Consider the following 17454-nt stretch of genomic DNA (forward strand, 5'->3'; position numbering starts at 1 on the left):
GTATTCTCCAGATCTAATCCCCAGCGACTTTTTCTTGTTCTCAGACCTCAAAAGGATGCTCGAGAGGGAAAAAATTTTGGTGCAATGAAGAGTTGATCGCCGAAACTGAGGCCTATTTTGAGGCAAAACCGAAGGAGTACTACCAAAATGGTATCGAAAATTGAAGGGAACTATGTTGAATAATAAAAACGAATTTTTACAAAAAAAAATGTGTTTTTCTTTGTTAGACCGGGGACTTATCAGCCAACCTGTTAATATAGGAAATTGTTCCTACATTTCTTTTATCTACCTGTAATCGATGGTATCGATACCTGTCATCGATGTAATCGATATGTTTGCGCGTGGGTTGTTTTTATACCCACCACCATAGGATGGGGGGTATATTAACTTTGTCATTCCGTTTGTAACACATCGAAATATTGCTCTAAGACCCCATAAAGTATATATATTCTGGGTCGTGGTGAAATTCTGAGTCGATCTGAGCATGTCCGTCCGTCCGTCCGTCCGTCTGTTGAAATCACGCTAACTTCCGAACGAAACAAGCTATCGACTTGAAACTTGGCACAAGTAGTTGTTATCGATGTAGGTCGGATGGTATTGAAAATGGGCCATATCGGTCCACTTTTACGTATAGCCCCCATATAAACTGACCCCAAAATTTGGCTTACGAGACCTCTAAGAGAAGCAAATTTCATCCAATCCGGCTGAAATTTGGTACATGGTGTTGGTATATGGTCTCTAACAACTATGCAAAAGTTGGTTCACATCGGTCCATAATTATATATAGCCCCCATATAAACCGATCCCCCGATTTGGCTTGCGAGGCCTCTAAGAGAAGCAAATTTCATCCGATCCGGCTGAAATTTGGTACATGGTGTTAGTATATGGTCTCTAACAACCACGCAAAAATTGGTCCACATCGGTCCATAATTATATATAGCCCCCATATAAACCGATCCCCCGATTTGGCTTGCGAGGCCTCTAAGAGAAGCAAATTTCATCCGATCCGGCTGAAATTTGGTACATGATGTTAGTATATGGTCTCTAACAACCATGCAAAAATTGGTCCACATCAGTTCATAATTATATATAGCCCCCATATAAACCGATCACCAGATTTGACCTCCGGAACCTCTTGGAAGACCAAAATTCATCTGATTCAGTTGAAATTTGGTACGTGGTGTTAATATATGGCCTCAAACTCCCATGCAAAAATTGGTCGATATCGGTCCATAATTATATATAGGCCCCATATAAACCGATCTCCAGATTTGACCTCCAGAACCCCTTGGAAGAACAAAATTCTTCCCATTCGGTTGGAATTTGGTACGTGATGTTAGTATATGGTATCCACCAACCATGCAGGAATTGGTTCATATCAGTCCATAATTATATATAGTTCCCATATAAACCGATCCCCAGATTTGACCTCCGGTGCCTTTTGGAGAAGCAAAATTCATCCGATCTGCTTGAAATTTGGTACGTGGTGGTAATATATGATATTTAACAACCATGCCAAAAGTGGTCCATATCAGTCCATAATCGTACATAGCCCCATATAAACCGATCCCGAGATTTGGTTTTGGAACCTCTTGGAGGAGCAAATTTCATCCGAGTGAGTTGAAATTTGGTACATTGTGCTAGTATATGGTCGTTAACAACCATGCCTAACTAGGTCCATATCGGTCTATAGTTATATATGGCCCTCAGATAAATCGATCCCCAATCACACAAAAATTGGTCCATATCAAGTTCATAATTGTATATAGCCCCGATATAAGCGACCCCCATATTTCAATTTTGGCTCTCTACGTACAAAAAGCCCATATCGATTCGTAATTATTTGTAGACTTAACTATACATAACTTTTTTTTCTAATATATACCATGTATGGACTAAATCAAAATTTAGAAAACGATGTTAAGAAGTTTTAAGATACCACAACCCAAGTAAATCGATTGTGGATGATAGGGTGGTGGTGGGCCGTATATACTTGTTTTAGTTGGAATCGTGTTATTATGATATACGGAGAGATAGTTAAAAATAATTTAGTAAAATAATATAATAAATAACAAATAAAATATATAAAATATTTGTTATTTTAAATTAGTGAGAAAATACCAGAAGAATATCAACTTTCGTCTTCAATTGAATATTAGTTTCACTTAACACACACACAAACACTGAGCGTTTCCGTTGTCGTCAACATGGGTTGCATGCGTTTAATATCCCAGTAAAAAAAGCGTCGCCAAAAAAGTAATGAAAATGTTCTTTTTGGATCCGGAAGTGGTGCAAAATTGACGCAGAAACGATGAATTTAACATGGGCTTGTCATAGGACGGAAGTCCTCCATTTCTACAGCCGTTGCACTGAATTTGCATCACTTCTTTAGGTGTGATCCGAATTCAATGTTTTGGATGTAAATTAAAAAAATTATGCGATATTTTGTCAAATAAATAATTTTTATAATTTTTTATAATTTTTAATGGATTTTAACGCTTGTCGGAAAGGTTTGACCTCAAATATTTTCAAAAATTCACAATTTGTATACCCTCCACCACAGAATGGGGGTATATTAACTTTGTCATTCAGTTTGTAACACATCGAAATATTGCTCTAAGACCCCATAAAGTATATATATTCTGGGTCGTGGTGAAATTCTGAGTCGATCTGAGCTTGTCCGTCCATCCGTCCGTCTGTTGAAATCACGCTAACTTCCAAACGAAACAAGCTATCGACTTGAAAGTTGTCACAAGTAGTTGTTATTGATGTACGTTGGACGGTATCGCCAATGGGCCATATCGGTCCACTTTTACGTATAGCCCCCATATAAACGGACCCCCAAATTTGGCTTTCGGATCCTCTAAGAGAAGCAAATTTCATCCGATCCGGCTGAAATTTGGTACATGGTGTTCGTATATGGTCTCTAACAACCATGCAAAAATTGGTTCACATCGGTCAATAATTACATATAGCCCCCATATAAACCGATCCCCCGTTTTGGCTTGCAGTTGAAATTTGGTACGTGATGTTAATATATGGCCTCAAACACCCATGCAAAAATTGGTCGATATCGGTCCATAATTATATATAGGCCCCATATAAACCGATCCCCAGATTTGACCTCCGGAGCACCTTGGAAGAGCAAAATTCTTCTCACTTGAAAGATATTATAGGCCAAATAGCGCTTATTTTCGTAAGGCCATTTAGTCACAATTCAAAAATCAAGTTTTCAGAACAAGCTCATATAGCTCTTGAACTAATTGAGGTAGGTTCTCAAGGTGACAATTTTTGTTCTACATGCTGTAAGTACTAGTAAAAACAGAAGAAAAATTAATGTTTTTAACATTAGATTTATTTCGGTAGTGAAAGGGTTAAGAAAACATTGTATACTTAGAAATATTTGTTATAATTTGGATAGTTTAACTGACATTTACTTGTATGTAAATAGCTTTATTAATTATCACAAATTCCATATACACTGAAAAACCCCAGGAAGAAAAATTTTGGTTAATTTTAGAAAATTTAAATTATTGAACCCTACACCCAGAGAAGGAATATGATCACCTCAAACATGTTTTAAGAACAAAATGTTATTTTTGAGTGGTGACTATGTAACATGGTTTTCGCAACCATGTAATTTTCTCGCAAATAATGTATCTGTTTTCGGCAAGCAGGTTATATTTGACGAGAAAATAGCATTTTAGTGACAAACATGTTACATGGTCACCATACAAAAATAACATTTTGCTCTTGAAACATCTTTGAGGTGATCATATTCCTTCTCTGCGTGTATATTTCTTTAGTGAAATACAAGGTTCAAAAATTTTGAATGTATGAGATCTATATCCTAATTTTAATTTTATAGCTAGATAATTGTCTAAAATATGTTTATGTTTAAAGAAGCCGTATATTTGGCTCACAATCAATCCTTAAGGGATGGACAAAATCTTTTGATGCATTTAAGCTTTTGCGAGTGTAGGATTTTCATATTGTTTGAGGAAACGATTAGTGAAATTAGTTAGTTGATAATTGAGCTAATCTATCTCCTCAATGTCTTTTTCTAAATCCCATTTGCCATCCATTTTTGGATTTTAATGCTATTCTTATTATTGGCTTAATATCTTCGCCCAATGGCAATAATTCATAATTTTGAACTATTCTGGTGAGAACAGCTTTCATTTCGAGCATTGCAAAACGTTGTCCAACACAACTCCTTGGTCCAGCACAAAAAGGCACGAACACAAAATTATTCTGATCAGTTTCCTTTCTCCCGGGTATAAATATATGGGGATCAGTGAAATATTCTGGATCATTTTGCATAGGCATTATACCTATTAAAACACTTGTTCCTCCTGGAATACATTGTTCACCTATTAGAAAAAAATGTTACAAAAAAACACAGTTAAAACATTATTGTTGTACTGGATATTAGATCACCCTGATACCCACCTACATGAATATCATGCACCAATTGTCTACCAATAAATGCTACAGGTGGATACATGCGTAAAGATTCTTTAATGACTTTATCCATATACTTCAAGTCCATTAGCTGCGTATATGTCAAAGGAGCAGTCACATCTGGTCCTATGATTTCGTTTAATTCCGCGTAGAGCTTTTTCTGTACTTCTTGATAACGTGACAATAAATACAAGGTGAAGCAAATACCACTTTTAGTTGTATCATGACCTCCAAACATAAATGTGTCCACTTCTTCTCGTATATCATGATCGGTTAAAGGCTGTTGATCAATAGTCGATGAAAGCAGAATATCCAATAGAGCCATATGTGTCTTTTTACCACCATACATAATAAAACCTAATAATTTTTAGATATTATTAATTTTTGAAGGGGACTCTCGACCTTTCAAATAGTCAATAGTTTTAAAATAATCAAAATTTAGTTTTAGTTTTCAACGATTGAACAAAAGTTTGTACTATTCCTGTAATGGAATTTTGAAATTGTTAAAAATTGTGTGAATTTTGAATAATTTGATTATCGACTATTATTTATGATTTCAATACGGTACCAAAAACATCACCAAATAATTTGGTGATGTTTTTTGTACCATATTGAAATGTAGAATTCTACCAAATATGGTAGATTTTTTACTGTGTGGTAGATTGGTAGAATTCTTGATGTTTTGGTAGATTTTTCACAATCTTCCTCAACAACGAAGAGGTACTTGAAATTTCTATATACGGAAATACAATTATTAAAAAATACTCTAAAGAAATAAAATTTTGACAAAATTTGTTATAGATATAAAATTTTGACAAAATTTTCTATAGAAATAAAACGTTGACAAAATTTTCTATAGAAATAAAATTTTGTATAGAAATAACATTTTAACAAAATTTACTATAGAAATAAAATTTTGACAAAATTTTCTATGGAAATAAAATTTTCCATAGGAATAAAATTTTCTGTAGAAATGAAATTTTGACAAAATTTTCTATAGAAATAAAATTTTGACGACATTTTCGGAAATAAAATTTTGACAAAATTTTCTATAGAAACAAAATTTTCACAAAAATTTTCTATATAAAAAAATTTTTCACAAACATTTTCTATAGAAATAAAACTTTGATAAAATTTTCCATAGGAATAAAATTTTCTGTAGGAATGAAATTTTGACAAAATATTCTATAGAAATAAAATTTTGACAAAATTTTCTATAGAAATAAAATTTTAACAAATTTTTAAATAGAAAAAAAAATGTTAACAAATTTTCTATAGAAATAAAATTTTGACAAAATTTTCTATAGAAATAAAATTGTGACAAAATTTTCTATAGAAATAAAATTTTGACAAAATTTTCTATGGAAGTAAAATTTTGACAAAATTTTCTATGGAATTAAAATTTTGACAAAATTTTCTATAAAAATAAAAATTTCACAAAAACTTTCTATAGAAATAAAATTTTGACAAAATTTCCCATAGGGATAAAATTTTGGCAAAATTTTGTATAGAAATAACATTTTAACAAAATTTACTAAAGAAATAAAATTTTGACAAAATTTTCTATACTACAGAAATAACAATTTGGCAAAATTTTCTATAGAAATAAAATTTTCGAAAAAATTTCCTATAGAAATAAAGTTTTTAAAAAATTTTCTATGCAAATAAAATGTTGACAAAATTTTCTATAGAAATACAATTTTCACAAAAATTTTCTATAGAAATAAAATTTTGATAAAATTTTCCATAGGAATAAAATTTTCTGTAGAAATGAAATTTTGACAAAATTTTCTATAAAACAAAAATTTTAACAAAATTTTCTATAGAATAAAATTTTGACAAAATTTTATATAGAAATAAAATTTTGACAAAATTTTCTATAGAAATAAAATTTTGGCAAAATTTTCTAAAGAAATAAAACTTTGACAAAATTTTCTATGGAAATAAAATTTTAACAAAATTTTCTATAGAAATAAAATTTTGACAACAGAAATAAAATTTTGGCAAAATTTTCTATAGAATAAAACTTTGACAAAATTTTCTATAGAAATAAAATGTTGGCGAAATTTTGTATAGAAATAAAATTTTAACAACATTTACTATAGAAATAAAATTTTGACAAAATGTTCTATGGAAATGAACTTTTGAAAAAATTTTCTATAGAAATAAAATTTTCTATAGAAAAAAATTGACAAACTTTTCTATAGAAATAAAATTTTGATAAAATTTTCTATAGAAATAAAACGTTGACAAAATTTTCTATAGAAATAAAATTTTGACACAATTTTCTATAGAAATAAAATTTTTACAAAATTTTCTATGGAAATACAATTTTGACAAAATCTTCTATAGAAATGAAATTTTAACAAATTTTTCAATAGAAATAAATTTTTGACAAAATTTTCTATGGAAATAAAATTTTGGCAAAATTTTGTGAAATAAAATTTTCACAAAAATTTTTCTATAGAAATAAAATTTTGACAAAATGTTCTAGAGACATAAAATTTTGACAAAATGTTCTATAGAAATAAAATATTGCAAAAATTTTGGTAGATTTTTCAAAATCTTCCTCAACAACTAAGAGGTACTTGAAATTTCTATATGCGGAAATACAATTTTTAAAAAATTCTCTAAAGAAATAAAATTTGGACAAAATTTGCTATGGACATAAAATTTTGACAAAATTTTCTATAGAAATAAAATTTTGACAAAATTTTCTATAGAAATAAAATTTTGACACAATTTTCTATAGAAATAAAAATTTTACAAAATTTTCTATGGAAATAAAATTTTGACAAAATTTTCTATGGAAAAAAAATTGACAAAATTTTCTATGGAAATAAAATTTTGACAAAATTTTCTATAGAAATAAAAATTTTACAAAATTTTCTATGGAAATAAAATTTTGACAAAATTTTCTATGGAAAAAAATTTGACAAAATTTTCTATGGAAATAAAATTTTGACAAAATTTTCTATAGAAATAAAATTTTCACAAAAATTTTCTATAGAAATAAAATTTTGATAAAATTTTCCATAGGAATAAAATTTTCTGTAAAAATGAAACTTTGACAAAATTTTCTATAGAAATAAAATGTTCTATAGTAATAAAATTTTTGCAAAATTTTCTATAGAAATAAAATTTTGACAAAATTTTCTATAGAAATTAAATTTTGACAAAATTTTCTATAGAAATAAAACGTTGACAAAATTTTCTATAGAAATAAATTTTGACACAATTTTCAATAGAAATAAAATTTTTACAAAATTTTCTATGTCAATAAAATTTTGACAAAATTTTCTATGGAAAAAAAATTGACAAAATTTTCTATGGAAATAAAATTTTGACAACATTTTCTCTGGAAATAAAATTTTGACAAAATTTTCTATAGAAATAAAATTTTCGCAAAAATTTTCTATAGAAATAAAATTTTGATAAAATTTTCCATAGGAATAAAATTTTCTGTAGAAATGAAATTTTGACAAAATTTTCTATAGAATAAAATTTTAACAAAATTTTATATAGAAATAAAACTTTGACAAAATTTTCTAAAGAAATAAAACTTTGACAAAATTTTCTATGGAAATAAAATTTTAACAAAATTTTCTATAGAAATAAAATTTTGACAACAGAAATAAAATTTTGGCAAAATTTTCTATACAATAAAATTTTGACAAAATTTTCTATAGAAATAAAACTTTGACAAAATTTTCTATAGAAATAAAATGTTGGCGCAATTTTGTATAGAAATAAAATTTTAACAACATTTAGTATAGAAATAAAATTTTGACAAAATGTTCTATGGAAATGAACTTTGAAAAAATTTCTATAGAAATAAAATTTTCTATAGAAAAAAAAAATTGACAAAATTTTCTATAGAAATAAAATTTTGATAAAATTTTCTATAGAAATAAAATGTCGGCAAAATTTTCTATAGCAATAAAATTTTGACAAAATTTTCTATAGAAATAAAATTTTGACAAAATCTTCTATAGAAATGAAATTTTAACAAATTTTTAATAGAAATAAATTTTTGACAAAATTTTCTATGGAAATAAAATTTTGACAAAATTTTGTGAAATAAAATTTTCACAAAAATTTTTCTATAGAAATAAAATTTTGACAAAATGTTCTAGAGACATAAAATTTTGGCAAAATGTTCCATAGAAAAAAAATATTGCACAAATTTTCTATAGAAATAAAATTTTGCAACAATTTTCTATAGAAATACAATTTTGCAAAAATTTTCTATAGAAATAAAATATTGACAAAATTTTTTACAGAATTCAAATTTTGACAAAATTTTCTATAGAAATAACAATTTGACGAAATTTTCTATGGAAATAAAATGTTGAAAAAAATTACTATAGAAATAATATTTTGAAAAAATCTTCTATAGAAATAATATTTTGAAAAAATATAATACAATAAAATTTTGACAAAATTTTCTATAGAAATAAAACTTTGACAAAATTTTCTATAGAAATAAAATGTTGGCGAAATTTTGTATATAAATAAAATTTTAACAACATTTAGTATAGAAATAAAATTTTGACAAAATGTTCTATGGAAATGAACTTTTGAAAAAATTTTCTATAGAAATAAAATTTTCTATAGAAAAAAAAATTGACAAAATTTTATATAGAAATAAAAATTTTATATAGAAATTTTCTATAGAAATAAAATGTCGACAAAATGTTCTATAGCAATAAAATTTTGACAAAATTTTCTATAGAAAAAAATTTAGTAAAATTTTCTATAGAAATAAAATTTTGATAAAATCTTCTATAGAAATGAAATTTTAACAAATTTTTAATAGAAATAAATTTTTGACAAAATTTTCTATGGAAATAAAATTTTGACAAAATTTTGTGAAATAAAATTTTCACAAAAATTTTTCTATAGAAATAAAATTTTGACAAAATGTTCTAGAGACATAAAATTTTGGCAAAATGTTCTATAGAAAAAAAATATTGCAAAAATTTTCTATAGAAATAAAATGTTGCAACAATTTTCTATAGAAATACAATTTTGCAAAAATTTTCTATAGAAATAAAATATTGACAAAATTTTTTATAGAATTCAAATTTTGACAAAATTTTCTATAGAAATAACAATTTGACGAAATTTTCTATGGAAATAAAATGTTGAAAAAAATTACTATAGAAATAATATTTTGAAAAAATCTTCTATAGAAATAATATTTTGAAAAAATTTTCTATAGAAATAAAATTTTGACAAAATTTTCTATAGAAATAACACGAAATTTTCTATAGAAATAACAATTTGACGAAATTTTCTATAGAAATAAAATTTTCGACAAAATTTTCTATAGAAATAAAATTTTGTTAAAATTTTATTACTATAGAAATAAAATTTTGACAACACTTTATATAGAAATAGAATTTTGAACAAATTTTCTATGGAAAAAACTGTTGACTACATTTTCTAGATTATAGATCATAAAAATTCGGTTTCAACTTATTTTGACACAGACTCAGTTAGTCGAATGTGTTTTTTTGTACACTATTATTAATGCTATTATTAATATTCAATACAGTACCTTCTTCTTCTCCTTCACTTTTATTTGTATCATCAAAATCTTCTTTATTTTCAGATTGCCCATTGTGTAATATTTCATTTCTTCTTTCCTTTATAATTTTCTCCGTGAATCCATGTAGGGAGGCCAGAAGTTGTTTGTATCTTTTATACATCTTTGAATTAAATAGTTTGAATACAATGTCAATTTGAAATTTTGCAAAACGTTCCAAGAAAATTTCTTCCATCCTGTTAAATGAAGAAAAAATTTTAATTTGATTGCATGAGAATATTACTATAAACAACGAAAAATGCAGCATTAACATCAAATCATAATTCCGCAATGCTCAGTTTTCGTTGTGAAAACCAGTTCATTTTCGGGGCCATTCGACTCTTCAAAACCCATATTAAAAAATACCCAACATTTTAATTGCTTAAAATTATCGCAAAAAACGATTAAAATAACGGAGTTTTATACCTTGCGCCACACTGTGAAACAGAGTGTTATAAGTTAGTACATATGTTTGCAACACCCAGAAGGAGACGAGATAGACATATGGTGTCTTTGGCAATATTGCTCAGGACCGGCCTCCGAGTCAATCTAGCAATGTCCGTCCGTCTGTCTGTGGACACATTTTGTGATCAAAGTCTAGCTCGCAATTGTAGTTTCATCGACTTCAAATTTGGCAGAACTATGCGTTTTGGATCAGAATAGACCCCTATTGATTTTGAAAGAAATCGGTTCAGTGTTTGATATAGCTCCCATATACATACACAAATTTTCCTTGTAAAATTGCCACTGCTAAGTCGAAAACGTTTAGAAATCACTAAAATTTTCATATACCAATAATATTTAAATGTTTTCCATATTTATACCCTTCACCACTACTGTGGTACAGGGTACAATAAGTTTGTGCATTTGTATGTAACACTAACGCCCATTTTCATGAAGCTCCGTTAGTGCTCTGTTAACTAACGAATTTTTAAACCGTATTATGGACATAGCTCCCATCTAGCGTATATACTCCATATGCCAGTTAGGATCTTAACTGACAAAAAATTTGCAGTTAAAGTTAACCGGAAAGAAGATATTTGGATTTTACTTTCTGTTAACTGGCAGTTAAAGCCTAACGGAGCTACATGAAAATGGCCGTAAGAAGGAAAAGTCTGAGTCCCATCTTTTAGTATACTGATCGTCTTAGAATTAAATTTTGAGTCGATTTAGCGATGTCCGTCTGTCTGTCTGTATGTATATGTAATTTTGTGTGCAAGGTACGGCTCGCAGTTTAAGTCCGATCGTCTTCAAATTTGTAGAAAATTTCAAATTTGGCACAGTAATTTACTTTGGCATATCCTGAAATTTGGCACAGATTTTTTTTGTCTACACGCAGGCCAAGTTCGAAGATGGGCTATATCGGTCCTGGATTTGATATAGCTCTCATATAAACCGATCTCCCGATTTAGGGTATTGGGGTTATAGAAATTGGAAATCTAGAGGTTTTCTAGGACCATAAAGGGGAGGAAGCCGAAAATGATGAGAATCGGTCCAAGTTTTGACATAGCCCCCACATAGAGACCGATCTCCCGATTTTACTTCTTGGGCTTCTAGAAACCGTAGTTTTTACCAACTTTGCCTGAAATTGGAAATCTAGAGGTATTCTAGGACCATAAAGAGAAAATGGTGAGTACCAGTCCATGTGTTGATATAGCCCCCATATAGACCGATCTCCCGATTTTAATTCTTGGGCTTCTAGTTTTTACCAAATTTCCCTGAAATTGAAAATCTAGAGGTATTCTAGTACCATAAAGAGGTTTGCAGAAAATGGTGAGTACCAGTCCATGTTTTGATATAGCCCCCATATAGACCGATCTCCCGATTTTACTTCTTAGGCTTCTGGAATCCGTAGTTTTTATCCACTTTGCCGAAAATTGAAATCTAGAGGTATTCTAGGACCATGAAGAGGTGTGCCGAAAATGGTGAGTACCGGTCCATGTTTTGATATAGCCCCTATCTAGAGGTTTTCTAGGACCATAAAGGGGAGGAAGCCGAAAATGATGAGAATCGGTCCAAGTTTTGACATAGCCCCCACATAGAGACCTATCTCCCGATTTAACTTCTTAGGCTTCTAGAATCCGTAGTTTTTATCCAATTTGCCTGAAATTGGATAGAGCCATAAAGATGTATTCTAGGACCATAAAGAGGTGTTCCGAAAATGGTGAGTATGTTTTGATATAGCCCCCATAAAGGCCGACCTCCCGATTTTACTTCTTAGGCTTCTGGAATCTGTAGTTTTTATCCAATTTGCCGGAAATTGGAAATCTAGAGATATTCTAGGACCTTAAAGAGGTGTGCCGGTACAGTTTTTGATATAGCCCCCTTATAAACCGGTCCTCCCATTTGGGGTCTAGATTCTAGAACTACACTTAGATGTGCTGAATACTGTGTGTATCCCTCCATGGGGGAGCCACCGTGGTGCAATGGTTAGCATGCCCGTCTTGCGTACACATGGTCGCGGGTTCGATTCCTGCTTCGACCGAACCCCAAATAGTTTTTCAGCGGTGGATTATCCCACCTCAGTAATGCTGGTGACATTTCTGAGGGTTTCAAAGCTTCTTTAAGTGGTTTCATGGCAATGTGGAACGCCGTTCAGACTCGGCTATAAAAAGGAGTCCCTTGTCATTGAGCTTAACATGGAATCGGGCAGCACTCAGTGATAAGAGAGAAGTTCACCAATGTGGTATCACAATGGACTGAATAGTCTAAGTGAGCCTGATATATCGGGCTGCCACCTAACCCAACATACCTATGAAGACTAGATCAGATTCTGGATTTATAAGAACCACTACTCTGAGCTATTGTTGCATTGTCGTTTTTATTGTTGAACTAGTGAGACTACCTTATAATTACTTGTACCATGCTTTCGGTAAACTTCCACTTATATTCTCAAAATCAGATTGCCTTCATTTATTGATTCACTCTTACTTACTCGATTATGTTCCGAACATATTCACAGTTCTCATCGGTTTGAGCATTTATTTTTACTCCCATAGTTGTTTCACATAATATATCCAATGCAGCCAAGGCTACATAATGTTCCACATTGGTAACATATTTTGTTTCAGATTTTAATATTTCATCCAGGGTAGTGCCTTTTCCCGCAGCTTGTTTCATTAGCTTATTGGCTAATATGTTGGCTTGTCGATCGAAAATCTGTATAAAATTCTCAAGAATTTTAATATGAAAAGCTGGCATTATGACACGACGACGGGAGAACCATTTGGAGCCATGACTAGTCAATAGACCTTCGCCTAACCACTCATTGAATAGAGAATACATGCTATTCTTCTTTAATTCAGTGGGATGACTTAGAACGGTTTGTACATATTTGGGATCACTAACAAAGACGACATTCATACAGAATACCCAAGATTTCACAACACGTCCATAATTTTTGATTACAGTATTGACCATCTCTAGAAGTTCTGAACGATATATGAATAAATATATTTTACTGGGTATTGAAATTCCAATAATCAAGACAATATTTCGTACCATCTGGTTTAGAACGTAAAATTAACCATACAGAACCAAATATGGGCAAATCTAAGGGCCCAGGTATATTTTGCATAATTCTATTAATTTTTCTTTTCCATAAACGATCCAAAATCATTAAAATAACAAATATCGTTAAGAATTCCGCAAACATTTTGATTACTTTGTTTCTGGACGAGCGCGCAATACTGACTGTACTGCAAGGTAATAGAAAACTTTTAAGACCTAAAATACTAATTGTTTAAGTTCAACTGATGATTTTTTAATATTTATTCGTATTAAGGGCACTTAATTTACAATTTATTGATATCCCCCTCTCGTTAGAAAATTTACACAGGTACTCCCTTTATGCAGGCTTGTGCTCTCTGCACAATTAGTTACATTGTTGACGTTTACCGCCATTCGGTTGGGTTGTGTTTCGGTACTTGGATTACGTCCATCAGCAGTGTATCAAAAGGGTAAATATTATAAACAAAATTCCTTCAATAAAATTACGTTTTATTGATTGCTTGAAGAAAAAACTAAATTCTGTGTTTTATTATACCCTCCACCATAGGATGGGGGTATATTAACTTTGTCATTCCGTTTGTAACACATCGAAATATTGCTCTAAGACCCCATAAAGTATATATATTCTGGGTCGTGGTGAAATTCTGAGTCGATCTAAGCATGTCCGTCCGTCTGTTCAATTCACGCTAACTTCCGAACGAAACAAGCTATCGACTTGAAACTTGGCACAAGTAGTTGTTATTGATGTAGGTCGGATGGTATTGCAAATGGGCCATATACGTATAGCCCCCATATAAACGGACCCCCAAATTTGGCTTGCAGACCCTCTAAGAGAAGCAAATTTCATCCGATCCGGCTGAAATTTGGTACATGGTGTTAGTATATGGTCTCTAACAACCATGCAGAAATTGGTCCGTATCGGTCCATAATTATATATAGCCCGCATATAAACCGATCCCCCGATTTGGCTTTCGGAGCCTCTAAGAGAAGACATTTTAATTCGGTCCGGCTGAAATTTGGTACATGGTGTTAGTATATGGTTTTTAACAACCATGCAAAAATTGGTCTACATCGGTCAATAATTATATATAGCCCCCATATAAACCGATCCCCCGATTTGGCTTGTGGAGCCTCTAAGAGAAACAAATTTCATCCGATCCGACTGAAATTTGGTACATGGTGTTAGTATATGGTCTCTAATGACCATGCAAAAATTGGTCCACATCGGTCAATAATTATATATAGCCCCCATATAAACCGATCCCCCGATTTGGCTTGTGGAGCCTCTAAGAGAAACAAATTTCATTTCGGGTAGCAAATAAGGTTTCTGGAAGCCCAAGACCCCAAATCCGGTGGTCGGTTTATATGGGGGCCGATATAGCTCATCTTCGAACTTGACCTGCCTGCAAACAAAAAACGAATCTGTGCCAAATTGCAGGACGCTGTAGTGTCATTACAATAGACAGACAGACGGACATGGTTATATCGTCTTAGAATTCCTCCTGATCAAGAATATATATACTTTGTATAGTTCAGAAATCGAGATTTCGATGTATTACAAACGGAATGACACACTTATTATACACCGATCACCATTCTATGGTGGTGGGTATAATAAAAAGTGCAAAATTATATTGTGGTGTTGTGTGGTGCATTTAAATGTTAACATGTACCTATTTACATCAAAGCATTATTTGCAATTACGTTGCCTTGAACTTGAAGTAAATAAAAGCAATAACAAAATACATACAGACTCCAAAGTCTCTGTTGGTCGTATTACAAGAACAAGTGTTGCATCAATCATTACTGCAGTCAACCTTTGAATTTGTATTGTGCCTAACAGGGTTGCCATTTTGTTCCGATCGAACCAAAATTGGTCCAAAAAATTATTAATTTTTAAATTTGGTCCGATGGTCGAATCAAATGGAATTTGTTTGATTTTGTTCCATTTTCGTCAAATCGGTATTTCTTTTTCAAAATATTCTATAGAAGTAAAATTTTGACAAAATTTTCTATAGAAATCAAATTTTTACAAAATTTTCTATGGAAATAGAAATTTTGACAAAATTTTCTCTAGAAATAGAAATTTTGGCAAAATCTTCTGTAGAAATTTCGACAAAATTTTCTGTAGAAATAAAATTTTGACAAAATTTTCTATAGAAATAAAATTTTGCAAAAATTTCTATAGAAATAAAAATTTGACTAAAACTGAAATTTTGACAAAATTTTCTAATAAACTAAAAGTTTAATAAAGTTTTCTACAGAAATAAAATTTTGACAAAATTTTCTACAGAAATAAAATTTTGACAAAATCTTCTATTTAAACACAATTTATACAAAATTTTCTATAGAAATAAATTTTTGACAAAATTTTTTATAGAAATTAAATTTTAACAATATATTCTATAGAAATAAAAATTTGGTAGATTATTTTTGGCTCGAGTGGCAACCATGATTATGAACTGATATGAACCAATTTTTGTGTGATTGGAGATCAGCTATATACAACTATAGGCCTATATGGACCAATTTTGGAATGGTTGTTAGCGGCCATAACACCACGTTCCAAATTTAAACCGGATCGGATGAATTTTGCTCCTCCAAGAGGCTCCGGAGGGCAAATCTGGCGAACGGTGGGGGCTATATATAATTATGGACCGATATGGACCAGTTCTGGCACGGTTGTTAAAGACCATATACTAATACCATGTTCCAAATATCAACCGGATCGCATGAAATTTGCTTCTCTTAGAGGCTCCGCAAGCCAAATCTGGGGATCGGTTTATATGGGGGCTATATATAATTGTGAACCGATGTGGACCAATATTTGCATGGATGTTAGAGACCATATACTAACACCACGTTCCACATTTGAACTGGATCGGTTGAATTTTGCTCCTCCAAGAGATTCCGGAGGTCAAATTTGGAGAACGGTTTATATGGGGGCTATATATAATTATGAACCGATGTGGACCAATTTTTGCATGGTTGTTAGAGACCATATACCACAACTCTGTACCAAATTTCAGCAAGATCGGATGAAATTTGCTTCTCTTTGAGGCTCCGCAAGCCAAATCTGGGGATCGGTTTATATGGGGGCTATATATAATTATGGACCGATGTGGACCAATTTTTGCATGGTTGTTATAGACCATATAACATACCAACACCATGTACCAAATTTCAGCCGGATCGGATGAAATATGCTTCTCTTAGAGGCTCCGCAAGCCAAATCCGAGGGTCCGTTTATATGGGGGCTATACGTAAAAGTGGACCGATATGGCCCACATGCAATACCATCCGACCTACATCAATAACAACTACTTGTGCCAAGTTTCAAGTCGTTATCTTGTTTCGTTCGGAAGTTAACGTGATTTCAACAGACGGACGGACAGACATGCTTAGATCGACTCAGAATTTCACCACGACCCAGAATATATATACTTTATGGAATCTTAGAGCAATATTTCGATGTGTTACAAACGGAATGACAAAGTTAATATACCCCCCATCCTATGGTGGAGGGTATAAAAAAAACTAAAAGACAATAAACTTATATAATAGTTTGAAGTTGCGAATGCGATCTAAAAAAGGGTTTTCTACATTAGGTTTACGACTTTTACAACATACGTATTATACCGTCGTAAATGTAAGTCCGAAAAATCACAGTTTGCGACAGGCCAACTCTGATATTTAATCGATATTTTAATATCCTTGGAACTGCTTATTATATATTTCGATTTTCGATAGTTGGCAAAGCTACGTACGATTGCACCTTGCAGTCCGTACACCCTACATTTGGTCGGACATTTTTATGATTTTTGGGAATTTTTTGGTTTTAGGTGTAAAGGTTATAGATAGATTTTCGACAGTCTGTGTTCGACGATACA

At 31.0% G+C, this 17454-nt stretch overlaps 1 protein-coding gene across 1 annotated transcript; it reads right to left on the minus strand.

Moving 5' to 3' along the window:
* Positions 1–3333: 3333 nt before the first annotated feature.
* On the minus strand, positions 3334–13779 carry LOC142230229 (cytochrome P450 4d2-like). Its single transcript, XM_075300871.1, has 5 exons — positions 13556–13779; positions 12990–13485; positions 10028–10251; positions 4453–4821; positions 3334–4373 (listed from the first exon to the last, which is right to left on the minus strand). The coding sequence occupies exons 1-5, from the start codon at positions 13707–13709 to the stop codon at positions 4051–4053; spliced, it is 1566 nt and encodes a 521-aa protein (XP_075156986.1). The 5' UTR covers positions 13710–13779; the 3' UTR covers positions 3334–4050.
* Positions 13780–17454: the final 3675 nt, after the last annotated feature.

This window comes from Haematobia irritans, chromosome 3 (assembly GCF_050003625.1).
Source record: "Haematobia irritans isolate KBUSLIRL chromosome 3, ASM5000362v1, whole genome shotgun sequence".
NCBI classification, from domain to species: Eukaryota; Metazoa; Arthropoda; class Insecta; order Diptera; family Muscidae; genus Haematobia; species Haematobia irritans.

Coding starts and splice junctions, on each gene's coding strand:
- LOC142230229 (XM_075300871.1), bottom strand. CDS start 13,709: ATGTTTGCGGAATTCTTAACGATATTTGTTATTTTAATGATTTTGGAT. Junction 13,486..13,555: donor TTTACGTTCTAAACCAGATG/GTACGAAATATT, acceptor TATATCGTTCAG/AACTTCTAGAGATGGTCAAT. Junction 4,374..4,452: donor GGTGCATGATATTCATGTAG/GTGGGTATCAGG, acceptor TTTTTCTAATAG/GTGAACAATGTATTCCAGGA.